Source organism: Drosophila simulans, chromosome 3R (genome assembly GCF_016746395.2).
Source record: "Drosophila simulans strain w501 chromosome 3R, Prin_Dsim_3.1, whole genome shotgun sequence".
Classification (NCBI taxonomy): Eukaryota; Metazoa; Arthropoda; class Insecta; order Diptera; family Drosophilidae; genus Drosophila; species Drosophila simulans.
In genome coordinates this window covers 13768415-13794937 of record NC_052523.2, presented here as the reverse complement: position 1 = coordinate 13794937, position 26523 = coordinate 13768415, and the positions used below count along the sequence as shown (strand labels likewise).

Here is a 26523-nt window from a genome sequence, read left to right as displayed (position 1 = left end):
ATTCCGCTGCAAGCTGCAGAGAAACTTCTGTGCGGATTGTGGATATGTGGTGGCTGCAACCACCAGAGGTTGCAACTAATTGAATTATTAGCAGGCCGGGCTGAGTTCGTGGCTATTGGGTTGTCTGAAGGTCTGGATGTCCGCATCCCTGGTTCCTCTGGTTCTCTGAAATTATTGCTGTTGCGGTGGTTGACAAGGATCAGTGCCGACGCCTTATTTGTGTTCTTGCTCATTGCTCACCGGACCCCCGAATCCAGAGTCCCGGATCCCAGATTCCAGATCCCAGATTTCTGCCCTCCCGTTGACCTGTCTCTGCCGAAAAACCCAAGGCCCTTGGGCAGTGGGTGGCCAAGCTCTAACAAGCGGGTATAGTTGCCATTCAGATTCGGATTCAGACTGGGATTGGGTTTGGCTCTGGCCGGTTCTGGTTGGGTTCTGGTTTTCCATTGGGAGTGACACCGCAACGCCCTGCCCCGTGGCATTCGGCCCACTCTGCAACATGTGCACACGTATTGTTCTTGTAAATCATTGATTAATTCCTACTTTTGCATATGATTAGGAAAAGTCGTCGAGGGGAAAAGTGGCAAAGATTTCGAATTTGCATTTTGACTTTTGTTGGTGGTGGTGGATGTTTGACTGAACACGAACCGCTAGTTGAGGTCACAACTGGCAATTAGTTTTATGGTGGGTGAAGCGACCTCAAGGAAAATTGTGGGCTATGAGGTGGCAGGTTATTAAATCAAACGAAAGGGGTGAGGCAAATTATTCTATTTTACAGCTCGACACCAATGAAATGAAGGATTTAAATACCTACTATTCAAAACTATTATTATAGCTTAGTGGTTTTAGAGGTATCAAAGTAATATAATAATGCCCTCTTTTGAATGAAATGTTATTAATGCGACCATGAAACAAAACAACCCTTCGGTTATCAACTATCTGCAATTATGTTCATGTAAGGATCAAAGTCACACTTTCCTGACACTCTGCGTCTCTGATTTCCCCACTCATCAGGAAAATGTCACGCGTGTCAGACTGCCAACAATGACCAGATATGTCCATACCCATATGTAATGTTTAATATCCATGTGACACACTCACTCCTCGGAGACATGGAACTTTTCAATGCAAACTTGGTATCTGAGTGGACAAAGTTTGCTTACTTTGTGCAAACTTTCGACCACGACCACAATGCAGAATGCACAGAATTTCCATAAACTTTGACACTTTGGCTTCTCGTGGCTCAAACTTGGTCATTGGCAAACACACAAACACATTGCTAACAATGTGGGTAAGGTACATAGGAACATACATATACACTCATAAAACAAGGAAAGGAGCCAAAACTGGAGCAGACTTCTGCTTTCAGCAGTAGCAAAACGTCCTGCGCTTCCGCACAATTAGTTTGTTCCTTGCCAAGGCGACCCAACCCCTTCCCCACCACCAACTTTTCCGATGGCAATTTGCAAGGTGCTAAGCGCAGCCCGAACAACAACAAATCACTTAGCCCTAATGGCTTATGGTGGAAATGGTGGGAGTGAAGGTGCTGCATTTAACCAAAAAACCTCAAGCAGTTAAGCGCCGTTGAAGAAGCTGTCAAACGGTTGTCTTTTCTTGTCAGCCTCATTTAAACGCAACACAGTAAAAGGTGGCGAATTGGGAATACCCTATGAAAGCTGATTTTAAGCTTGATATAATAGAATCTTGTATAAGCCATGATATCTCTCAAAAACAGATTGATTCTTCTATAGAGAAAAGTATTATTGTTCTTATTTGATTATGAAAGTATGTTTCTTTGATTCTTTGTTCTTAACTATAACAATCTAATGTATTTCAAAAACTAAGCTACCATCCTGTCTGAAATAGATACTTATCCAAGTTAGAATAAGGTATGATCTGAAACTGGAGCGTTGCACGATGATGCCCAAGACTGAGCTCGGCTGACAGACCCCATCTGCTCCCCAAAGAAACCCCCCTTGTAATGAGCGACCCAATTAGGCAAAGTGAGTGGCGGTGAGCGAGATGCATATGAACCACAGAACAATTGAACAATGTGCAGCCAGCAATTAACCAAGAAACCTGCCACACCAGCCAGGCATCATAGAAGGCTATAAAAAGATGATACCTCGTGGCGGCAGGGAAAATTCACTTCCTTGTGCGCAGGAAAAGGCGTGAAAAGCGAGCGCTTGACTGCATAATTGAAATCATAAACGTTTATTTATTTTCAGAAAAATATATGGGGAAGAAAGTCAAGAAACGAAGTCTGCAAATTAAAGCGATATAAAATATTTGGAAAATTAATTTATTATTTATCTTAACTTTTTAAATAACCTACTTTTAAGTAGCTGGGAATTTAACAGAAGTGATGTTTATTTGGATGCTTACTTAATTATAGTTGATCAATTGTGAAAATCGTTAAGATAAGTACTTATTTAAATCTTTAATCATATCAAAAACTAGATATATTTATTTAATTATTCTATTTTCTAGTTTAACAAACCATTTCCAGATGCTTCCCCTTTATTCCGCCCATTAAACTAAGTCAAACTTAGACACTTTCCCTCGTCAGCACAACATGTGCTAGCCATTTAGCCACCTCCGATCAATTGCACATAGTTAGTTGTCCAGTTGTCTGGCTGTCGTTTGTTTATTAGATTTGTCAATGCAACAGTTTTTTGTATACTTTTTTCCTGGACAATTGAGGGAGGTAGCACACTCACACATTGGCCATAAAAATCATTGGAATTGCAAATGGATTGGTAAAAAAAATGGGAGAAACTTTCGGGGACGACAAATGCGCCCTCAAACTTGTTGGCGGTGTCACATGCAGGCGATGCGTATAAATTAGAGTCGCCACCGAGAGGCCATTGTGCGGCATCTTAAATGTCAAAAGTGACACCCCAACCTCGCCCCGGCTTTTTGGCCTTTGTCCAGTGCACCTGAATCCTGAATCCAGAATCCAGAGTCCTGAGGCACTCGGCACATTTGGCTCAAACTGCTGGCGAAAACAATAAATTTCCCTTTTTGCAAAGGAGAGAGAGAGAGAGGAGGACTCGTACATGGAACTACTCATTGTAAGGACAACCACCGAGGGGCGGTGACCGGCGGGAGTGGGGCAAGAAAAATGATGACCACTGGACGCACGGGTGAGCATTATTCACCCACTGCCCATTGCCGTTCTATTGCACAAAAAACAGCGTTACGACCAAGGAACAAGTTGCTGGCTAATAAAAAGCGGATGGAATGGGCAGGAAACCTGGCAGCAAACCAGTTTCAAATGCTTTGGAGGGGGGGCATACCAAATATCTGTGGCCGGGGGCTAGGTCACCATTATGTCCAGGTTGAGGGTGTTTAAGCGGAAAAGGTAAGTGCCATTGAGGTGGCGACTGCTGTTGCTTTTAGTCAATATCTCAGGCATTTGGCAATTTTTCTTCATTTTTTTAGCACTCACACATTGGCAATGGGACATATGTGTAAGTTTCCGGGAAGTTAAGCTGTTGTTTATGTGTCATAATAAATCATGTTCAATGCACACGAAACAATTTCACCTAAGTGGGTAATGGAAAATGCCCATGTAGCCACTTCTTCCGATTCCTTACTCCACGAAATGCCAGAACTGAGTAGTTTTTATAGACTTACTGAATAAATGAAATGGGTTATGCTACACCTTGTAAATGAATCTGAAAATTGAAACAAGTTGGAAATATTATTAAAACTTTAATAGATATGGGAAACTCCATTTAAAGAAGTAAGATTGAAGTAGTTAGAGCGTAAATATTAAGTAATTCTTAAATCAATTTTATCTAAAATCATATCCTAAATAACTGAAATAAGGCCTTTTAATAACAGGGACACCACACATATATCCTTTATCCATAGCACCAACAAGTAAGCTCCCCAGGACATCCGAAAATGGTTTAATGTATTCACATAAACGCACCCACAAATCCCAGTTGACTTTTTTTTTAAACGCTTCTAAATGCAAATAAAAGAAGTCACTTAAAAAATTATTCAACCCACACTTGGCGCGCAGGCGACAGGGGACATCCTGCGGAATGGAAAAATAAATGTGTTAATGTTCGCCCGAAACGCTTTTCGAATTCATGTCAGTTTCGGTTTCATGAGGTAACGAATTTCACAAATTCGCGGCGGGTGATTGTGTGGAGGGGCACGCGTGTCACTTACAGAGATTCACTGGGAATGGGACTGGAAATGGGAATGGGAACGGAATGATTCCCAGGGGGAAAGGTTGAGGTGTAGAAGACAGCTACTCCTGCTTAAATGGGATCTACGTGGTCTGCTTCCAGGTTGGCTCTCAAAATTTGGGGACAACCAACTAGTCAAACTCAGCCGAAAATATCATTTTTTTAAACTGCGTATCATCAAGTTAGCGAACCTTGAGCAAAAATCTTTGATGTGACATATTTAGAAAACTGTTTAAGTTAGAATTTTGGACATTTTTTTCGTTCGAAAGTTGAATAATTGAATATAATATTGAATATATTACTGAATATATTATTGAATATTGTATTAAACAAGAGAACAAGAACGAAAATGTTCAACATTTATTTTATATGCCAGAAAAATGGTGAAATTTTGCGTTCGCATTCTCTTGTTTTATTTACACTTGTAAATATTGCATTAAAAGTAAATATCTAAAAAATTCCTTGTCGTGTCCAGCTGTTTCTCTGGAATTTGCTTAGCTGGTCTCAAGTTCAAGGTTTCATATAAACATATAAATACCTCGATCTATTTAGGGAACAGTTCAGTTTCAATTGTGAAGATGTCGGCGCGTCGTCATTCCGGGATTATCTTGGTCCTGTGTTGTATAAACTTGAGTTATAGCTACAGGATCATTGAAAGCAATGAAGTTCCTAAAACATGTCCAGCTCTGAATAAGGATATAATATTCGAGGAACCACATTTGAATAATAATCAACGGGAATTTTACGACATTCGCGAAATACCACGAAGACATCACTTCAATTCGAATAAAAAAGAAATTCAATCTGAAAACTGGCTTTTGCGAATTATTAGAATAAAAACCATAAACGATGGACCGAGACATAAAGTCACAGAAATAAAAGAAGATAAACATATGGATGGATTTGGCAAGAGGCTTTTTAATATTCTAAGAAAGACTCTTAGAATGCATGAGCCCTACTATAAAGACAATAATGATCATAAGGATCTGTTCGTCTTAAAGAAAAATCCTTTTCCGCATGAACATCATATTGTGAAAAGGGAACAACCTGTGCAATACAATTATATGTGATTTAACCCATATACATTAAGCTTCATTTGTTTTTATTAAACATTTTTTAAATAATTCTCTAACATACGCTGCCAGCACCCTTATCAAAAGTCTCACATAGTTATTAAGATCTATTACCCATAATTAGGCAAACTTTGTAAGAACACATGTTCCCAGAAAGATGGCAATAAATTAAATCATTTTCCACTGTATCGCTGAGGGGTTTAAACTTCCAAGACACATTGAAGAGATTTTCAGCCATAAATAATTTCCTCATATGAAAATCCTTCCCTATGTCACTTGATTGCGGTTTGAAAGAAGCCCCATTCCCACCATAAAAAATTATATTATATGCATGACCCCAAATTAATCTAGCGAAACCTTTTCCATTTTGCCACAAAAATTCCACCCCCTATTCAAAAGGACATCAAAGCCAGTGGAGTATGACAAACGAAGTTATTTGAATACGACCGTAAATGTCATAGGAGAACAAATTAAATTTGGCTCTTGGACCTGGCCAACTGGCTTAAAAAATAAGAGGCAAGCAAATTTTATGGCACTCGAGATCATGATTTTTTACGGCATATACCATATTTAAGCCGTGCAAAAGTATTTTAGAGCTTAAAAATATTTGAAGAAAATTTGCCATACAATTTTAAATTTTATAATTAATTTTCTATCTAACATAAAAACTCAAGCTTCAAAACTTAAGCTGCAAATTTATTCAAATTTAGCTGCGTCGAATTTCGCAGCATGCCAACTTCTTTGCAATATGTTGTCGCCAGAAGTGAATTGAAATTATGCAAAAGTTGGAAAGGAGAAAAAAAATTGAAAACAAAACTAAGAAATAGAAACAGAATTTCATTTGCAATGCGAAATGTTGGCTCAGGCGGTGTCCAATTCAGATCTAGACACTTTTCCACAGCCACAAAATAAACTCATTCGCATGCAGTTGGCGTTTCGCAAAGTGGATATTGATATTTTGTCCTTAAATTTTGTTATTTATGCGGTGAAAATGTTTTTGGGCAAGGCATAGCCCCCCACCCCCTTCGGCAAACTAAAATATACGAAACAGAAGTTTTGAATTTGCAGTGGCGCAATTCTGTCAAGTTGTGCAAATCTAACGCGACATTGTCTGGTTCGCAGGACTCCAAGGACCCTCCCCGTTTTCCCTTTTTTTTTCTTTTTTAGTTCATTGGGGGTGTGTGTCCTTTGCCCATTGACATGCAAGTCATGTGTCAGAGCAGAGGCCGATGCTTAACTCTGACAGACCAAACCCCGCCAAAGTTTGCCCATAAATTGTGGCAGAAAAAGGAAAATGTTTCAACACGTCGAAAGGAAAAGCTTGTTCGAGTTCGACACACAGGCACTTGAAATTTTTCAATTGCCCGCAAATTTGTATTAAGAGAGCGTGAAATTTATGATTGACAAATTGAATTTGAAAATTGAGCAATATTTTTGGATTGAAATGAACATTGCTTCATTTTGACTACTCTTTAAGAACTGTTTGCTTTTTCGAAGCCATAAATGTAGACACAGAAATGATAAATGATCCTTCAATCGTTTGGCTTTAACATATCCCAAGTAAGTTGCCCATTCGTCATGGCCTCGAATTGTTTGACCAGCCAAGTAGCCTGCAGGACATGTGGCTGCTCCTCCTCTAAAGCACAAGTCAGTTAAGCTCTTTTTTGCTATATTGTTTCGGCATAAAAAATCACTAAACACCCCATAAGCAAAGCCATTAAACGTAGGCCCATTAGTGGCGGGAATTACCCAAGAAAAAATCTGAAACAGTTCTTTTTTTTATCATTTTTATTGCCGCCTTGAGTATGTGGGCGTAATGGCATAAATCTTGATGTTTATAAATCAGAACTCGATTTCGTAGCCCTAGGGATCAGGCTGTTTGTGCTAAAAAACAATAATGAATTACGTAGCTAGGAGTAAGAAATTATTATATACGTTTCTAGGAATCTAACCAACAAGTCCGTTCGTTGGCATGCCACTGACCTTGATCTCCTGCCATATTTTTCCCATTTCCTCCCAACCCCAAAAAATGTCTCTCTAAGAAAATCACATTTTCATTGTTGAAGATTTTTTAATATGCAAATAATTTGCTAGCCAAATAGCAGCCAACTGTGACCCGGCAGATGACAATGACACTGCCAACGCCCTCGAACGGAACCCAGAAGGAACACAAGTCGCCGGGATCCGTAAAAAGTCAAGTCGAGAACAATGCGACTCGAGGCCTACTTGCACTTGCAAGAAAGTCCTGCCTCATTTTATGAATATCTATCTTTTGGGTTCGCTTTCTGGCTGGCGGCTCACATTTGTGTGTGACACACAGCTCTGACAGCTGTGGTCGTGGTCCTGGTAAATGGTGCTCATACCCATAACACAATCCCATGATGATGCTGGTCCGGATGCCACGGAGTGGTGGCTCTTGCCCCGGCTCAAACTTTGACTCCGGTGATGCGTGGCTATTGTGCGCATTTGACGTTTGGTTTATTAATCAGTTTGGCCTGCGGCCACGGTCCATGGAGCGACCAACGTCACAATTTTCCACAAATGAATAATTTTTGTACAACGGAAAATATAAAGCAGAAGCCAAAAAGGCAAGCCCACAGAAAAATGTGTCACACAGGGGACATACTTTTATACATATACTTTTATGTAGCCGGATATTAACATTAGCAGAACAACTTTGCATAAGTATCTCCTTTACAATATGCTATAACAATTTTAATGGCATTTAGCCAATGTATTATTTTAACACAAAGTTTCTTTAATTAACACAAAAAAGTGTTGAAAAGTGTTCTCTTAAAAGTGAAAGTTCAGAACCATGATGAATACTTTTTGACAGCTTGATAAAAGATTGCAAGTCAAAATAGTTCGTAGTAATAAAGTTTTAAGCAATAGTTCGTATTTGATTGTAAATTCATTAGATTATTTATAATTATTAGAGTGTTTATAAGTTCGGTGCTCTTCCATTTGTTTCATATTTTTCGTGCTTCGCATTTTAATTTCAGCAGAGAGAAGCGAAAGTCAAACAAATGTCAGTCGCGTGTTAATCAAGTGTAAATAAATGGCGCAAAGATTAGAGAGTACCGCCAAGGCAGCACCACAATGAAACATTCTGAAAAGCGCAGAAAACAAATAAAAAAAAGGAGGAATTCCCAAAATTGAGGGGTGTGATGTAGACAAATAAAAAATGCCAACCAAAAAAAAAATGGGAAAAAGGTGGAAAAAACACTTAATGGTTTTTTAAATGTTTTTTAAATGTGCGTGAAAAATCTGTCACTTCGATGAGGAAAGAAGTGGAAAAGCGCTTTAAGTTTTCTTTGATGCAAATTAGCCGCCAAAGTTGTTATCATCGAAGCCCTCACCCAAATCCCGAAGCCATTGGCCAGGACCCAAGCAACGCCTACGCCCAACTAAGTCCTTGGACCCCGAACTTCAGACAAATCCTGCCCTGCGTGTCCGCATTTGAAAATTGTGTTTGGGGTGTACTGAAGTGGTGTTGATGATACTATTATCTTAAATCGCGACGGAAAAGGCGGCTGAGACCCATGCGGAGCTGTCGGCGGACGCGGGCACTTCAATTGTCCTTTTTCGGCGGAGGCATTTACAATTCATAGATAGAGACGGAAAAAATCGTTTTATTGGCTTTAAGGTCCTTTTTGTCGCCTCAGCGACATGAATAAAGGAGCAGAGCAGCAAGGACATAAACCGCAAATAACTTGAACACTCGGCGACCGGAGGGTTCCCTTTGTTATTGCATTTCCTCGTGATTTGTGTGTTCTCGGGCCGGCGGAAGAGTTTGGATTTTACAATTTTTTTCACCGCCTCCAAGGCACAGTGGGGTAAAGTGTTACGAAAATGTAGAGCTCAAAGTTTACCTAATAAAAATTATTTTATTAATAATAAGTTTAATATATTACTGAATGTTATAGGCTTAGTAAATTCACAACTTTTTTCTCTTTAGTTTAAATATATATCGCAATGCAGATAATATTAATAACTGAAAACAGAGTGATAAGAAGAACATTTCAATGTCTTCAGATATATTTTCTTTCAAAGAATATTCTCCCAGACAAGCAAACAACCTTTTGACCACTGTTCTTGTGATTTTGTCTCGCGAAAGGGGTGCAAATGCTGCAATTTGTAACATTATTTGTTTTTCTTTTGGGCCTCTCCCACCAATGCCCCACCACCCCAGCACCGCCAAAAGGACATTGCTTGAAGACACAATGCTATCTAATCTTATTTGGTATTATTTCTGCGTTAAACCTGCATTTCAGCACTTTCCCATCGCACAGTGCCCGGCAATTGTTGTCCTTAACAAGGATACGAAACTTTAAACTTCCGAGATGTAAGCCGCATGGGGGGCAGTTTTAATGATATTTACAGGAAGTGGCAGAATCGCATCAATCATTTGTCAGCCATAAAAATTCGTCACACACGAGTATTAAATTATACAACGAAAATGGCTAGAATATCCTTGCCGAAAAAAAAATAAAGCGGCAGGAATTCTTAATGGTTGCGTGCAATGAAATGACCTTGTAAGTTATGTCGCAAAAAATCCTGCTCGAAGTGAACCCAAAGTCTAACGATGGACAGTCACAACTGTAAGGCATCGCATGGGATTGAGATCCCGGCATGTGTGGGTCCTCGAATGTCCTGAATGCTTTAACCCATGGCCACCAACTCAGTCGCCTGGTGTGCCCACTCACATGTGAACATTTATTGGAAAACATTATTATTTATGGCTTTTTGAATGACATCGCTTGAACTTTTCAAGCAATAAAGTAACGTACAATAATAATTTTCTTATAACGGAAATTGCGAGCGCACAATTTTTTCTATAAAAAATGGAAAATTTGGAGTTTTGATTTATGAAGATATTCATTAGTACGGTTGATCAAAATTGAGTAAAGTCTACTATGTGATTCACAAGCAGGGGGCTTTAAATTAATGGTATTATATATATATGATGGATTTTCAATACACATTTGAAAATGTCTTGTTGGTTTCTTATAGAATGTAAGGAAGTAACTATATTTAAAGCTTATAATAAATAAAATCCCAAGTAAGCCGATTGCTGAATACATTGCCATGCAATCTAAAATGAAAATCTCAATCCACATTATTTCAGGCAATTGATGCGCAGGAAACCCAATAGTTAAAGGGTTTGGGATTACGGAGTTCAAGTCCTTGGCCGTCTGGCAACTGTAAAGGATGCGTGTGCGTTTAAGATTCGATCAAATAAACAAAAGAAAAGGATTATTCTAAGTAATTGCTAGACATTGTTTAGCGGGATGTTAAGGACACCAGGAGCACCATTTGGGTGTTAAATGCGTTCGACTTTAAAGTAAAATATCACCAAAGCTGGGGCATTTGTTTTTATTTACTCAGCCAATGCGATTACATAGGCCACTTCGGCTTATTTACTGACCTGCTGTCGTATATATATATATATATATGTTATGTGTTATCGGAGGGTATATCTGCGAGCTATATATGTTAGATACGGGCTCCAGGCGCATGACCCATTCCTGAACTCGTGCAAAGCTTTTTGCTGGCGACGGCGCCACGAACCTTTGCCTTCTCGCTCTAAGCCACATGATGCCATCCTTGTCGGCTGTGTGTGTAGGGTGCCGTGGAGTCAAAGTGTAGATAGCAAGCTGCCATAGACGAGGACGACAAGGATGTTGAATACATATAAAAATGTCTAAGGTGGAGCAGAAGCCATGACTGCGGCCATGACAGCGATAATGTATTCGGGAGTGGGGGGGAGAGGCATCCACATCCACTTTGGTTAGGAGGAGGTAGGTCCTGGCGAAGTTGTAGGGTTGCCAGGACTCGGCCGCATCCCACTTCCACCATCCGAATACCCACTCTCGCCGTTCTCCGGCCTTCTCGCTATTTGAGTTTGGGTCCTGGTTCACTTTGTGGGTATTAAGTTCGTTTTAAGGCTAAAGACAAACGTCTCCATCTCTTTCGACACGCCTTTCTCCGTCTCGTTCACTTAAGCCCTGGTTGCACTTTTTGCGCTCCTGCCAAATGAAAACTGTCCTGGCGAAGGTGAGTCAAAGTCTTTAAAGTTGCACAAAGGGGATTATGACTGTGCCCACATAATTAGTCAACTGCCAGTCTTTCGTTACTACATTATGCTTTAGTTCCAAGTTATGAAATTCTTATGGTTCAGATTATAAACTAAAGTCAAGTAAACTCAAAATTAGAAAAAGTACTGGCATCATTTTATATATAATTAACACATTTTAGGTCTGCCAAGTCCAACGCAAAATCCACGCATTTCATTTCTCAATGCTTAAGGAGGGGAAAAATGTCAGTCGTCATTTTTTATGACGCACTTAGTTAAACGATATGGACAAAGGCAAAGCACCGGGCAGGGGTAACCAGTCCATGGAAAGTGGTCTTCAGGGGCAACCCCCAAGGCATTTGATGCAGTGTCCAAGTCGACAGCCCTTCCTTATCCGCCAACCGTTGAGGGAATTTGTTTTCGTCCCGGATGCTAGTTTTTTATCCAGCTGATGGGCCAAGCGGGAGACTTTTGTTTTATCGATGGCAATACATCTCAGCCATCAATATGATTAACCCACACGGAATGTGCCGAAGTGCCGAAAATCAAATTAAATTGGCCTGATGTAAGTGTTAGTGACAGATTCGGACACTCACTTGATTTATGCATAGCAAATCGATAGTTTGTGTTTGTCCTTTGAGAAAAGGGATCAGTGTCGTGGCTGTGTGCAGGCGGTAAAAACATAATTTATATTCACATCTCCAAGATTTTTACTATAAATGGGGAGTACAAAAATGCCTTAACAAGTAGATGCTGGCTGTCACTTCTTATTCGCCCGCTGCTCATACTTTTCCTCAATGAACTTAAATACGGAATCGATGGCCGAGTAAGAGGTCCACTCGTGCTTGGTGTGGCCAGCGGAAACCCTCCGGATGCTGCTCTTTGACTGTGAGACGGGTGTGTCCAAGGGTGTGCTGCTGGCAACCCAATCGCAGGCCACATCGCACAGGTACTCCTTGTTCTTCGCTTGGGGACTTCCCATGGCGGCATCAGTGAAGGCAATGGCAAAAACGGATTCTTTAAAGAACTTCGGAAACCGCTCCACCTAGTAAAGAGAATACTTAAATATGATATTAAAATATATTTGGAATCTTATACCCACCAGATCAAGAGTGAGACTGCCACCATAACTGTGGGCCACAATGGCCACACTCTCCGGTTTCGCGGGCAACACTATATTCTTCCACACATATTTAGTGTGCTCTACGGACGTACTGACGCCCTTGATGGGATTCTCCTTACCATCGTAGAATCGTGTGCAATCATTGGCATTGGTGATGAGGATATCGTATCCCAGTTTTTGGGCCTGTCGCACATAGGGCAGCTGGGTACCGTGGTCCAGGGAATTGTTGATAATTAAACTATAACAAAAATAAATATGTACATATAATATAATTTTTATTGGTGTTCAGGGATTAATTAATTTGATAAAAGGAAATCAAATAACGCACACTTTCTGTTGTTCTCATATAAATATTTTCGGTTTTCTTATATAATTTTTATCTTTTTGTTTAAATAGTGATCATACACACCTTCTGGCCCACTGTCCGGCTTTAACATATCCACTGCCATGGATGAGGACCAGCAACTTCTTGGACTGCGACAGCTTTGCCGGTTGCGAGAATACGAACGAAGAGCGCTCTGGAGGCTGGTCAAATGGGATGTAGGTGCGACTTAGACCGTGTTTCTCCAGCAAAGCGTAGACAATTTCTGGGATTTGCTAAAGGAAAGGCGATAAAGGATACAGTATTTGTATTAACTTATTCATACCCAGGTGGGTATATATCATAATATTGGAAGGGGATTTGAAGAGGATTCGTCCTAGGTGTGCATTTCTTGGCTTCAAGGGAACCTAATAGGTTATTCTTTCCGGCAGGAGATATACACGTGCCAGTTAAGTTGATTCCGGTACATACGTTGGCTAGCTTCTGGTAGTGCTTCTCGTTTTCGGCGGCATCGTCGCTGACGTTGTAGGAAAAGAGTTCCTTGCCGGGCTCCCCGGTGGCGGGATCGACTTTGCGCAGGACTCCTTCTGCAGGAGGCAAACGGGCAGATCATATTGTCAAGTAGCCACTATGTGCAACTTCCTACTAACCTCCATCGAATGCATATCCAAAGTTTTTCAGCTGGATGAGAGCCTCCTCGCAATTGCTAGCCGGCGGCGGTGAGTGCGACATTCGAAAGCTTCTGAGGGGGCGATATATTTGAATAAGCCTAGACCACATTACAATCGGTGGCGTGGCTTCTACGCCGATGGACACTTACGTAGTAATAGAGCGATGGGAAAAAGCTTTTATTTATATAGAATTGTTGTTCGAGTTTTTGTTTTGATTTTTCATATGAACGCCGAACTAGGGATGGCATAAGAGCGCCACCTATTGGCCGAAAGCTCAAATGGCCTAAGCGATAGTTATCGATAGCACGGTCCGAACACCAATTCACACCAAAACGCATCACTGCCAACAAAATGCCCGTAATATTCGTTATAAATTAAGTTTTATTAAATATTATTATATTACTATATTATTTTTTAAAATTATATTGATCTTTTTCTGATAATTTATTTTTATCTTTTAGTTATAACCCTAGATAGAAAAGAACATACATATTTCTTAAAAACCTGCTATAACCCATCTTTCCATACAGTGCGATTCATTCTTATAACTTTTAATCTCGCAGCCATATAGTCCATGGATTCCTGAATCCAGCTCGAGTATGAGTTGATGCGAGTGAAGGCATATGGTTTTAATGGGATGCAGGCTTTCCGACCGTAGGAAAGTAATCCGTACAGCTTCTCTTTTGCCACATTCATCAAGGGAGCTCCAGAATCTCCCTGAAATGTAAAAAAAATCTGTTATTTAACTGTTATTTTACACCAATTGTGTTTATTCCTGCTAAAAAATCATAGGACTTCTATAAGTAAAATCCTAAGTATCTCTTTAAAACTGCTAGATTTTGTAAGCCAAAGGAATTTGAATAGAATATGTTTTCTAGTTTCAAATTTTATAATGATTAAATATTTAAGATTAGTTGGAAAACATATTCTTAAGTTCAAAAATTAAATTGATCTTCGATTATAAATTTCTTGAGTATTTCTGATCTACTTACGTCACAGGGACCTCGAGGTCCTTTCAAATGCATTGCACAGATGTCGAGCGGTTTGAGGAAAACGAAGCGATGGCTTCGCAGGCACTCATCGTTTTCCATGGTCAAGAAGGGCATCTCCTGGAGTTTCCTTATCTTGCCGACACCAACCCGACCCCAGCCAACCAGCGAGGCCTGGATGGCGCTATCCCTTTGTGGCTTGTCAGCGAAGTTAATACTACGAAATCGCACATCGTCGAGCGGGAATTTGGGGTAAATCCTCAACACGGCAATGTCGTTGCCGCCCAGCATTCTATACTGGGGATGCCATCTTCTTTCCACGACGAAGAAGCGGGTCTGCTTCCGGCTGTTAAGCGAATCGGCGCCACCGGCCACGTACAGTTCTTTGGTTGGATTCGTTTGGAGGCAGTGGGCCGCACTGAGCACGAACTCATTCGAAAGTATTACGCCCACGCAGAGGTGCTTGTAGTATCCTTTAAGGTTCTCCCCGATGGAGACAATGTAAGGATAACGAGGGCGGAAACTTATCACCTTCGTGGTCGACACAGTTGTGGCTAACAAAGGTGTGCTATCCTGCGGGGTGTCGGAAAGCGTCTCCTGGCCCGCCGACATCGCGGCGAACCAAGCTATGGAGCAAAGAGATCGCCAACAACACATATCAGCGACCAAGTCCCGAGTACAAAGACGTCACATATACGCCTTGTAGTCAGGTTTTATCATCAAGCATCTTAACTTTATAATTGGGCATGAAATTATAATTTTCTGTATTCTCACATGGTTAGCTTTAAAAGAGTATACATTTAAATTCCATTATATTATCAAACTTTATAAAGTATAGCAATGTTTTTTTGAACAGAAAAAGCTTGTACGGTTACTATCTACACGTCTGCAAAATTATGGAAACAGTTCGAAAATAGCTTAAACAAAAATCCTCATAAGACCCTTATAACAGTGTTCAATGGAAATGCTACTTGCTGGGGGCAGAATCTCTGATGGTCTGCTTCATATTGGCCACCTGGTTGAGCTTGGCAAGGCGCTTCATGGTTTCGAGCTCCTTGATAAACGTGGCCAGCGCCTCTTTCGTGGTCGAGATGTCAGCGTCCTTTAAGTCATCCAACGTGTCCTCCTTTTCAAGTTCTAAAAGAAATTCAAAAATATATATAGATTTATATATACTCGTAGCAAAAATTAGTTTTGGGATACTAACCGTCCATTTCGGCTTCTATGTCATTCAGCCGATCGAGGACCAAGGACTGCTGCACCTTCACATGCTCGATCAAACGGTACTGGCACTCCTCCGGATCGATGGCAGCTTCCGGTTGCGGAACGTTCGGAAGGTCAGGGGACTCCAATTTTGGTCGCTTAACCGGTGTCAACGCCGTAGAGTCCAGATTGTCTTCGTCCCACTTTTTGGCCCACAGATAAAGCTTCGGATGACAGCGGTTGCGTGCGATGTTAATCTTCACCAGCAGCGAGTGCATCGATCGCTTGGCATCTAGCAAATTGCCGGTCAGCGTATGCGAGCGCTTCAAGAGCTCGAATTGTTTGGTGGCCTGTGGATTTGCAGTGTGATACGCGGCCATCGGCAACTTGCCTTCGTATAGCCAGTCTTGGTCGTGCTTAAATTTCATCGAATCCCGACCTCTCTGCGGATTACGACAAATGTAGCATACATACTTGTCCGGTACATCCGACTCTTTGACAATTCCGTTGCATGCTCCGTGTTGCCAGCATAGACACAATTCACATTGGATCATTAGGCCGTCCTCTTCGCCATACTCGCAGATGCAATTAATGATCTCCTCCTGCCGCATGCGCACAATTCGAATTAGTTCACCATTTTCCTTGATGTACTGCGGTGCTTTGCTTAGCGCTTCAGTTGGTGGTGGGGCAAGGGCTGCATTAATGTCGGCCTGGTCATTAGATGATGGCGTGGACACCGAATCTACCATAGCTGGTGAGTCAACGGAACTGATGGGAGTTGCTGCCGCACCACCGCGGCGTTTCTTCGAGTCGACGCGCGTATCCGGAGTGGGGGTGTTAAAAGATTGCCTTGTCTCCTCAACGTCATGTTCGGTTAAGCCAGGACCAGCTGGGTTGTCTGACAAATAGGGGCGACGCTGAGAGCGCTGGCGGTTACTCTTCCGCGAGCCAGATGGCCGCTTCGATGGCGACAAGCGTGCACGCTTGCAGGAGCGGCTCAATGAAGGGTTAAACGACTGAGTTGCACCAGCGTCCAGCGAAACATCTTCTTGTTTAATGACGCTTTCAACAGTTGGCGACACACTTGGTGGCTCCATCTTAGGAGATAACAGGGTCTTAGGCGGTATGTCAGATGGAGTTGCCGGTCCTCCAGAAGATGGGGTCGTAGCTGATACACTCTGTCGTTTAAACGATCGTGACTGCTGCATATCCTGCTGGTGCAATTTGGCAAAGAACTGCTGGTTGGGTATTTGGTTTTTTGGCACCCCCTCAACTTGATCGATGGATGAGGGGTGTGTACGTTTGACCGCTAGTTCCTGCATCTTTGGACAGTGGCTGACGTGTCTGTAAATTTAAAGTAAGTTATGTGTCATGAGTTTTGATTAAATATTACTCACTCTGCAAACTCCTTGTGATAATGGCGTATGTGGATTAGCAGAAAGTCTTCTTTGCGATAGGTCTTGGCGCAATCTTCGCGCGGGCATACATAAAGATTGTCTTGCATTTTGACTTTTAGGCCACCAATGAAAGCTGGAATATGGAATTATAAATTATGTTAATATGGCACATGTTATTTCGAATTGCATATACTTACCAAAGCCATTTTCCACCACATGAGAATCCCCTACCAAAAGCTGAGATGTACCTTCCTCACTGGGTTCCAGTATTTCAGCTCCTGTCTTGGGCTTTGTCTCATCGACAGGCTCCGTCTGCGGCGACATTAACTCGGCTGGTGGCATAAGCGAGGCCACCGGTGCTTCCATGTACTGGCTTTCTTTCACCGGCATCGGAGTAGAAGGTAAAGAATGCTGCGAGGTGATGCTCTGGTCCAGCGAGGAGTTCATCGACACATCCATGGGCTTGGGCTTGGGCGGTGGCTGCGGATTGTAGCCGTGTGTGTAGACGTAAGCATTGATGTCTTTGGCACGACGTCGATGGATGCTAAAGTCGTACACATCCGGGTTGTAGACCAGATTCTGGGACTCAAGGAACAACTTCAAGTCGGACTTGGAGCGGAAACGTTTGCCGCTGGGAGAGACCAGAATAACATCCCACTTGCCGAGGACGTTGGAGCGCTGGTACATGTGCTTGATCCAGCCAGGAGGCAGACGCCAATCCTGCACGATAACAGTGGGTTTCTGGTGCTCGCCCACAATCAGGAAACCCTCGGTTCCAATAGGCTGGTCATTTACCCAATGACAAGTCCACTCGCCGTCATGCGGTATTTCTGGGAGTCCAAGGGATGCTGTTGGTTACGAAAGTCAAACATGAAAGTTAAGTTTAAGGCAAAAATAACATTCCCCTTTCGGTGTTCTTACCTATATCCAAACTGGCCATGTCCAGCAACGGCCAATCCCTGCGCTGAGGAGCAGATTTGCTCTTCTTGCTGCCCGAAGAGCCACTGCCTCCGCCAACGCTGCCTGTGCTTGCCCTCTTCGGAGCCACAGGTGCAGAGCTAACTGAAGTTCCAACAGGAGTAGGTGGCTTTGAGGCACCTTCTTCCGCTGCCTGAACAGGGGGCAACTGCTTGGGCATCTTGTTCATGTGCACGGCGCGCACGTTCTTAACGTAACCATCGTCGAAGAGAACCTCGTAAGTATCGTTTCCCAGCAACTTGCGTATGGTTCCTGGAAACTTACGCGGGCCCGACCAGCGGGCCATGCACTTCTCGTCCAGCTCAAAGACGGGCAGCACACGGTTGCTGAGGCGCTGCCTCAGCCGCTCCGACTTGATGGCCATCCACTCCTGAAAGCTGCCGCTGGTCGACGGTGACACCTTTAGCTTGTGATTGCGCTCAAAGCGCACAAGTAGCGTCTGCTCCGTCTCGTTTACTTCCACGATTCGGGCGGGCAACCAGTTGCCCTCCACACTGAGCGCCTCCAAACGGGCGCCGATAGTCAGGTTATGTGGGTTACTGTACTTGGGCGGTGTGCCGGGCAAAGGGGAGTTCGAACTGGAGGCGGATCCAGGAGCTGGGACTGTGGCATCGCTGCTTGGGGCTACCGGAGTCCCTGGGGGTTCCTTTGCAGCTGCCTGGTTTGCATCCTCGCCGCTTTCGGGCGTAGTTTTGACATCATCCTGCGCCTTGTCTGTTTTACCTTCCTCCTTGGCCTTGCGTTCTTCAGTTTCCGACATGATTTTCGCAACTATTCGCTGTACCGCCGACTCGTCATGGGTCGATGACTGAGCATTTCCCGGGGTTTCAGACGTTCCCTCCACGCTGACATGCTGAAGTGCCCGTTGGTCAGCTTCGATCTCCGCGGTCTCCATCTTGCCCCACGGAAAAACGGTGGGAAAGACGCGCGGCTTGAGCAGATACTTCCCATTGCGGATCGTATTGAAGTCCAAACGGCGGAAGTGGCGTGAGCAGACCAGCACGCTCTTGGTGATCTGGCGCTCCAGGCTGATGCGCGAGTTCTTGATCCAAATGGCCCGGATGATGGGATCCAGGGGGAAAGAGTGGTAGGTCACGCCGTTGTGCTCCAACAGACGCGACGTCGACGGGCAGTTGGCCACGCAGCAGCGGCGGCCCATGGCGATGGAATCGACACAATTCTCTATTTTGTTTGCCTATGTGCAAACGCACACTTTGTTAAGTGATGAAATAATCGAAGAAACGACGCGAAAATTATCCAGAAAAATACAGCGCAATAAATTAGTGAGACCAAATTGGGGTACAGTAGAAACGTGTGCGTCGGTAAACTATCGATAGTTAGATGTTGCCACCTTATTGGAAAAGTTTAAAACTATTTAACGATTGTTTTTGAGTTTGATATTAAATAAATAAATATTACTTTCGATTGCAGTTTATATAATTATTCACTCCAAACCTTAGAACCTGAGTATGTGGTATTTAACTACTTTACATTTTTGTCAATGTCTATTTTTATGAAACTTTTAAGCAATCTTCGTGACATAAATTAACAATTCAAGTTGGTAAATACCCGCTGCACAATTAAAATTAATCTGTGCGTTAATGCATTTTAGCGAAGTGAGGGTGCCATAAATTTTCTCAGCTCGGCAGAAAAAGGATCACGTGCCGATACGCCACCGTTCCCAAGGCCACCGAAAGCCTATTTGAAATGCAATTAATGTACGCTTTTGGGCTTACATGTCACCACGTTCGCCAAAAGGCAGACACCTTGCAAAAAGCTAACCAAATACGTTATCATCCATTCGAAAATGCTTCTGGAACTATGTATTTCAACACTGGGTTTCAAAGTTTGAGGAGCAGCTATTTACGCATACCGCTGAATTAAACACTCATTGTAGATTTAAATTACAATATTTCTCCCTTTCATTTGCATGCAAGAAACAACTGACAGTGTTTACTGTGGCGCCTGCGGTTGATTGGGCCAAAACCAAAAAAAATCGACACAAGTATGGCGCCTTGGCCTTCAAATCGAAATATGTGAGGAAAATTTGATGGCACATTTTGAAAGATTAAAATATTAAGATTCCCTATGTTGTGACACTATATTATATACTTCCCTTGACCCCTCGATTTCCGTAACTAAACAGTTTAGTTCCATTACAAATATTGTTCTAGAATGATAGCCGGAAACTCACGGGCGCAGCACTTCCTGTTTTTGGGTACATCCCTGAAAACGAGGTCTCTGGGTCAATCGGTTGACTTTTAGATCTTGGGCGTGTTTGCGAAATTGACACGGAGCCAATATCAAATGGTGTTGACTTTGATTCAGTGGATTGCCAATATTTGTAATCAAATCACGGCTGGAGCATAAAGCAAACTTTAATTATAAAATGCTTTTATTGTCATATGCAGCTGACATAAATATTAAATAACGTGGAGTAATTGACGTTGCTAAGCCGAATAATTTTAGCATTTTATAAATTTTGGTCAGTCCAAAACTGACATTGAGGGGGGCACTCGAAGGGAAATCCAAAATGGGTGGCAAACACGGTTAGATTTCCGTTTGCATAACTATTAGTGAACATATTTGCATAAATTATCGACACTCGATGAAACTGGGACGACTGCACCTGAACTCACTCTCTTTTTGTGCAAATAATTCAACAATATGTAACCTGTGCAAGGCGAGTACAAAACTTTTGGTCCAACTGACGGCGGCACTTTCTCCTTTAATATTTACCCAACTCATCGACAAATTGGCCAGGCCCATTCCCCAGCCTCATCTCATCGGTCCCAGCCGCATAGCCCATAAGTCAGCCCCTCCACCCGATCCCGATCCCCATTCCGATACCGTCTGGGAACTCATTGCGTAAATATGTGGGCATGCAATGCGGTAATAGGCTGGCTGCGCGTCTCTTGACATTTTTGGGCCCAGTTTCCCGGTTCCTTATCACATGATTATAACCCAAAAATATTATCGCTAAATGATGATGATCATTTTTGGGCTGGAGAGTGCCCACGGGAATTCATGTAACGCCGAGTAGCTCATACAAATTAAATAAATTATGCTTGCCCGAAAAACATGGCTTAAGCAAATACACGTGTTGACCATGTAAATGGGTTGCCTAATTTATTATAATTTTTATTGCTCTTTGTCGTTCAGCATTGCACGCAGGTGATTTGAAATTTCAAATTTAATATGCGGAATTTTTCAATGCTAGCAATTGGGATTTTCCCAGACTCTGTGTAAAAAAATATAGAAATAATTTTAGTTTATACCCACTTCTGTGTGTATTTCATTTCTCTACAAATACTTTGCAAAATATTATAGAAATTTCTGAGAAATGGGCGTGGCTGGCCCAGCTTCCAGCATAATCCGCCCAAAGTGTTCCACGAGATACATGTGTCAGGTAATGAGCGGCACCTGCCTTCGTGTAACTTTTGCCGTTTTACCGATTGTCATAAAGTGCGATTTAACAGATACTTTTGCTTTTTCAAAAACCGCCTTTTTTTGGGTTTCGGCTGTGTTCGGTCGACATGCTCGGCTGCACGTGAGTTGAAGATGTTAAAATAAAGAAAATAACGCGCGGAGGAGACAAAACTTATCGAGGCGATCATGTTGATCTTCACTTTCAACTGGTGAAATTTTCGTACTCAACGGAGCTGACCTTGATCTGGGTACCAAGCTGTGGAGAAAATAATGCAGATGGGCATCATTTCTTATGCTTATGCAATGGCAAGTGTGTTTGGGTATATATCTTCTGGCTATTTATGGTCGGCATTATGTAATGTTTGGCAGCTCATGTAAAGTTGTAACTTCACTTTATTGTTATATTATTGGGTATTTAATGCAGCCATAGAACTTATTAATTTAAAAGTGACCTTTACTTTACTTGATTTCAATCGACATAATTTGTTGGTCAACACATCACTTAAGATTATGCAATGAGCAAAGCGACAAAAGCACTGGCAAATACATACATACATTTCTGAGACAAAGCAAACAATAGCGTAAAATGCATTTATTTATGCAAAGAGACAGGAGACGCAGCACACAAAAAAAGTTCGAAATTTCCGTGCCAAAAACGATTTTGGCCCAAGTGGTGTCGTGTTTGTGTAGCTAATTAGATGGGAGTTAGCCCAATCCATTCAACGGCCATTCAAAGCGAAGTGGTGCAAAATGATGCGCAAGCCAAAGAAACGCCACCCATCACCCACCGATCGCCCCTGTTTTTTTTTTTTTTTTGTATTTTTGCACCACTTTTGGCCACTTAACATTCACGGTGGCTGGTTAAACAGGCGCTGAAGATTAGGCCATTCTCCCAGTGCTCCCATTTATAAATGGGCTACAGATTGCTCCTAAAATATGTATTTACTTAGGTGCAAATTCTCGAGTACGTACTCAAATCATAAATTCTAGTAAGTCACTTCAAAGCAGCCGCAATTAAAAATACGTATCTTAATGTCTTTGATACTTCTTTACTTTAAGATACTTTACTTTAAGATACTTCTCTTTAAGATACTTCTCTTTAAGATACTTCTGGCCTAATCCCTTTTCTATCCTTTCGAAACATTTAAAAGAATTTGCTAAAATGAATCAATCCCTAAATTTATTGCCTCTGTACTACAGGGTATACAAATTTCGACTTGCATACTACAATCAGCTGCATTGATTGTTACAATGTTTCTCATACGAAAAGTCCTGAAAATATAGAGTTTAATTAAAAGAAAGTATATGGTTTTTATAAACAAGAAAACAAGTGTTCAACCGTAGGACTCAATGGAATAAACATTTTCGAGTGTAGTACTGCCGCCAAACCAAAAAAAAAAAAACCCCACAACTCATTCTCTCTTTTTGGGGTACGGCGCTCTCATCGACTTGAGTGGATGGATCGATGCGACTCTCGGTTCGTATATAAGGCGGGGTTCCCCAATGCTTTTGACATTCCAGTTGATCAGTGCCAGCCGATCGGTCGGTAGAGAGAAGTGCGTCGCGAGTCCAAAAAGAAAATCGAGCCCGCAGAAAGTGCCAGTGAATAGACTGATAAAACGAACAAAAATGAAAGCTTTCATTATCGCCGGAGTGTGCGTGTTGAGCGTGCTGAGCCTGGGATCCGCTCAGTTCCAGAACGGACGTCTGGAGCCGCCAAATCCGCAGCTCTGCGCCCAGCGTGTCATTCACGAGAAGACTCCCGACGGCAAGGGGTGAGTCGGCAGGATATGCTCACCAAAACATAAACTATAAGATATGCTTTTCCACCCTCAGTTACTTCTTCTCGTGGCGCGACCCTCAGCTGAAGGGCGTGGAGGAGGACTGGCTGACCGCCAGGAACTACTGCCGCAGGCGCTGCATGGACTCCGTTTCGCTGGAGACCAGCTTGGAGAACGAGTGGATCAAGCAGTATGTGGTGCGCGAGAATGTAAGTACAAATTTCAGGGGCTATCAAGATGAAAATAAATTAAGGCAAGATATAATATAATAGACAAAAACTAGAGAAATATATGTAACACTTCTTAAATGTTCAAAAATAACTCTCTCGAAGAGTTAAAAGTTGAACAAGTGAAGGTCGCAGCACTTCCGCAGAAATCGAAAGACTTAGGACACAAACTCAAGTATAGGTGTTGTCATGAATATCAAACAAGATAATCTTTCATCTGAACTTTCATAAATATTTACTTTATAAATTGATTGTTCCCAGCCCAAAAATAAACCTTACATAAGTCCCACTTATGATATCTGAAACCATGTCCAAACTAATAAATCGATCTGAACTTCACCTGCACCTGTTTGTTAAACATTTAAGCATTGATAGATCAAACAAATGACCGAAAATGCCATTGAAATATGCAACTCATTCTCTATTTTTTCCTTTTTTTCCGGCGAAAGGCTATTATAAATGCAAAATCAAACCACTAATAAATAGACCGCATCAATGTGGACTTTTACACCTTAATGTCGAAAAAGCTTGCCAATAATTTATTGTGCCTGCATCTATCAGATTTTGTTTCCGTTGTTTTCTCACCTGTTTTGCATGACATTATGTCACCTTTCTTAATTTGTTTGGTAAGTTAAATAACGTCCGTTTAGCCGCGTGTGAACTGTTTAGCGCCTTTTATTTGGCAGCTCAGACAAGACACAACAAACCGCTGACCTTAATTCCGTGGATGCTGTGGGGGGAGGGGTGGGGCACACAATAAAAATAATTGCGAAATCCCTGACACTAACATCGCTCCACAAAGTTCAATGTGAAATTGCGCATAAAAACTGAACGGAAAGGCAAAATACGCATCATAAATACAGCAAAAACTTTCCCAGTTGTTGCCTCTGTAATTTTGCACACGAACGGAATCGTCTGATATTATGCAACGCTCTTCGGATGAACAAGTGTCAAGTTTGGAGTTGTGGTCAGCCGGGCTCATCTCAACCCATCTCATCTGCCATCTTCCGACTCATTGAGCACCTCCCATCTCCGGTTTTGCGGCATGGGAAAGCACTGGCGGTCGAATTGAAATCGAAAGTGCATGTGTGCGAATGGGAAAGCCTGGCCGGAAAAGCTGATAGACAAAAAATTACCTAGCAAATTAGCAAACTGCGAACACGCAACCGAATTCATTTGTAGTACATTTTGCGTATAAAATTCAAGGGGAAATTAAATGCAAACCATAGATGAAAAGTAACTTATGATCATCGAATATTAATATATTAACCATATTAACCAAACTATAAGAAAACAAATCGTTTTTAGATATCCAATGGAAACGCAGCACTTTCCATCAAAATTTTCCGCTTCCTGCCAAGTTGCATCTCCCGCCGACTTCTCTGCCAGACTTTTAGTTAACTTTTAGTAGGACAGGTGTACAAACATCACTCATTTGGGCTTCCGCAACGGGAAAAATGCATTCATTGTCTGAGTTTTAAACAATTACAATGCAATCTGGACCCCTTAAATGAAACGCTAAAACCGCCAGCGACAAAACCGAAATCAATGTCCATAAATCTATTTCAGCTTTACGCTCATTGGAGTTTTCCAAAAGGGCAGACATCCAAACAGAGTCGTCTGGGTCGCTTTGTTTTTTTTTTTATTTTTTTTTTTTTTTGTGCTGCCCCCTTAACAAAACAATTTTTATGGCCCATCAGGTGAAAGTGACTGATGATCGCTTAACTGCGGCTGCGCAGCGGCTTTTGCTTTTGCTTCTGCTCACTTGAAATGTTGACAGTATCGGGTGCGCCAGCTCCAAAAGGGCGCGGAATCGGAATGGGAATGGTTATATGGGTATGGGTATGGGTATGGGTATGGGTATGGGTATATGGGTTCGCTTTCAGCGATAATAATGGTTGTTTGGGCGTGACAGGCCCAAAAGAGTTACTAACTGGAATTTCTACCACTTTTTTTTTTGTTCGTCGATGCCAGCGCTGCATTTTCTTGCGTAGGTGCAATTGATGGGGGAAATCTATTTCTATTTGAGTATCTGCAAGGGCCAATGAACTATAGATACATTTCATTCACACAGTTTCCTTTTTCATTTGAAATTTGTGTCCTAGTTTCAGTATATTAATGAAAACACTAATCTCACGTTGCAGGTGAAATACATCTGGACCAGCGGCCGCTTGTGCGACTTCAAGGGCTGTGACCGCCCCGATCTGCAGCCCACGAACATCAACGGTTGGTTCTGGACCGCCACGCTGCAGAAACTGGCACCAACCACTGAGAGGAACCAGGGCGATTGGTCGCCCACCGGCGGCATTGGCCTGCCCCAGCCGGACAACCGCGAGTACAAGCAGAATGGAGCGCCGGAGAATTGCCTCGCCCTGCTGAATCAGTTCTACAACGACGGCGTCAACTGGCACGATGTGGCATGCCACCACAAGAAGAGCTTCGTCTGCGAGGAGAACGATGCCCTGCTGAAGTATGTGCGCTACACGAACCCCAATCTGCGCATCTAAGAGGATTACGATCGGGATCAGGATCCGAATGCGGATGCGAGCTGGCGGCAGGACCAGCGACACTCTCCAAGTAAAACCAAAAATGATATTCCCCATATCGGCAGCGGGAACGATGATCGATGTCAACTATATGTCTAATCCCCGATTGTCCTTGAATGCAAAGTTTTCTGGCCAAATTGCTGCATGATATACTTACTTATGAAACCTATCCTGGTAACCACCTTCCAATTCTCTGCGCTCTGTTCTGTCTCATCAACTAGTTTAATTCTTAATTTTGTATTAATTTATGATTTTCTTTAATTATAATAAAAGATTCGAAACGATTTTGATAAGTGGACAATGACATTATTTATAGTTAATTTGATATAGCATTGGACGTTTAAGTTGCTTTTTTTTAAAGGTATTATGCTAGAATCATAAATACCTCTTTTCCAAAATTGTGCCGAAAAATGATAATGCGTACGCATTAAATACAATAAAAAATAAAGAATGCTATAGTCGAGTTTCCCGACTTACGGATACCCTTTACTCAGCTAGTGTGA

The 26523-nt window shown here is 42.2% G+C and overlaps 5 protein-coding genes across 7 annotated transcripts; 2 read left to right on the top strand and 3 right to left on the bottom strand.

Moving 5' to 3' along the window:
• The first annotated feature begins 4760 nt into the window (after window positions 1–4760).
• On the top strand, window positions 4761–5466 carry LOC27209437. Its single transcript, XM_016184870.2, has one exon. It carries the CDS (start codon window positions 4784–4786, stop codon window positions 5273–5275), a length of 492 nt encoding a protein of 163 aa, XP_016034997.1. The 5' UTR covers window positions 4761–4783; the 3' UTR covers window positions 5276–5466.
• A 6554-nt stretch (window positions 5467–12020) lies between these two features.
• Window positions 12021–13748, bottom strand: LOC6728392 (FAM172 family protein homolog CG10038). Of its 3 annotated transcripts, XM_039294649.2 has the most exons (7): window positions 13620–13748; window positions 13450–13541; window positions 13271–13386; window positions 12887–13074; window positions 12564–12715; window positions 12457–12521; window positions 12021–12399 (listed from the first exon to the last, which is right to left on the bottom strand). In XM_039294649.2, exons 2-7 carry the CDS (start codon window positions 13529–13531, stop codon window positions 12115–12117), a joined length of 888 nt encoding a protein of 295 aa, XP_039150583.1. In that variant the 5' UTR covers window positions 13532–13541; window positions 13620–13748; the 3' UTR covers window positions 12021–12114. The 3 variants fall into 3 exon arrangements, with proteins under 3 accessions (XP_039150583.1, XP_016034996.1, XP_002103740.2); XM_016176852.3 differs by having other exon boundaries at window positions 12457–12715; XM_002103704.4 differs by lacking the exon at window positions 13620–13748 and having other exon boundaries at window positions 12457–12715; window positions 13450–13579.
• A 151-nt stretch (window positions 13749–13899) lies between these two features.
• On the bottom strand, window positions 13900–15124 carry LOC6728391 (granzyme M). Its single transcript, XM_002103703.4, has 2 exons — window positions 14463–15124; window positions 13900–14187 (listed from the first exon to the last, which is right to left on the bottom strand). The coding sequence occupies exons 1-2, from the start codon at window positions 15114–15116 to the stop codon at window positions 13978–13980; spliced, it is 864 nt and encodes a 287-aa protein (XP_002103739.2). The 5' UTR covers window positions 15117–15124; the 3' UTR covers window positions 13900–13977.
• A 29-nt stretch (window positions 15125–15153) lies between these two features.
• On the bottom strand, window positions 15154–19357 carry LOC6728390. The gene is made up of 5 exons (XM_002103702.4): window positions 17981–19357; window positions 17257–17907; window positions 17060–17192; window positions 15667–17006; window positions 15154–15596 (listed from the first exon to the last, which is right to left on the bottom strand). The coding sequence occupies exons 1-5, from the start codon at window positions 19194–19196 to the stop codon at window positions 15427–15429; spliced, it is 3510 nt and encodes a 1169-aa protein (XP_002103738.1). The 5' UTR covers window positions 19197–19357; the 3' UTR covers window positions 15154–15426.
• A 3603-nt stretch (window positions 19358–22960) lies between these two features.
• LOC6728389 lies at window positions 22961–26313 on the top strand. The gene is made up of 3 exons (XM_002103701.3): window positions 22961–23241; window positions 23303–23456; window positions 25619–26313. The coding sequence occupies exons 1-3, from the start codon at window positions 22970–22972 to the stop codon at window positions 25979–25981; spliced, it is 789 nt and encodes a 262-aa protein (XP_002103737.2). The 5' UTR covers window positions 22961–22969; the 3' UTR covers window positions 25982–26313.
• Window positions 26314–26523: the final 210 nt, after the last annotated feature.

Bases quoted from the DNA above. Each gene is read 5' to 3' on its own strand.
- LOC27209437 (XM_016184870.2), top strand. From the start codon at position 4,784: ATGTCGGCGCGTCGTCATTCCGGGATTATCTTGGTCCTGTGTTGTATA.
- LOC6728392 (XM_002103704.4), bottom strand. From the start codon at position 13,579: ATGTGGTCTAGGCTTATTCAAATATATCGCCCCCTCAGAAGCTTTCGA. The intron at 13,075-13,270 runs GTATGTACCGGA...CCTTTCCTTTAG, and splicing joins ACTACCAGAAGCTAGCCAAC to CAAATCCCAGAAATTGTCTA. The intron at 12,400-12,456 runs GTGGGTATAAGA...TCTCTTTACTAG, and splicing joins GCAGTCTCACTCTTGATCTG to GTGGAGCGGTTTCCGAAGTT.
- LOC6728391 (XM_002103703.4), bottom strand. From the start codon at position 15,116: ATGTGTTGTTGGCGATCTCTTTGCTCCATAGCTTGGTTCGCCGCGATG. The intron at 14,188-14,462 runs GTAAGTAGATCA...TTTACATTTCAG, and splicing joins GACCTCGAGGTCCCTGTGAC to GGAGATTCTGGAGCTCCCTT.
- LOC6728390 (XM_002103702.4), bottom strand. From the start codon at position 19,196: ATGGGCCGCCGCTGCTGCGTGGCCAACTGCCCGTCGACGTCGCGTCTG. The intron at 17,908-17,980 runs GTAAGAACACCG...CGTAACCAACAG, and splicing joins CATGGCCAGTTTGGATATAG to CATCCCTTGGACTCCCAGAA. The intron at 17,007-17,059 runs GTGAGTAATATT...TTAAATTTACAG, and splicing joins TATCACAAGGAGTTTGCAGA to ACACGTCAGCCACTGTCCAA.
- LOC6728389 (XM_002103701.3), top strand. From the start codon at position 22,970: ATGCTTTTGACATTCCAGTTGATCAGTGCCAGCCGATCGGTCGGTAGA. The intron at 23,242-23,302 runs GTGAGTCGGCAG...TTCCACCCTCAG, and splicing joins AAGACTCCCGACGGCAAGGG to TTACTTCTTCTCGTGGCGCG. The intron at 23,457-25,618 runs GTAAGTACAAAT...CTCACGTTGCAG, and splicing joins AGTATGTGGTGCGCGAGAAT to GTGAAATACATCTGGACCAG.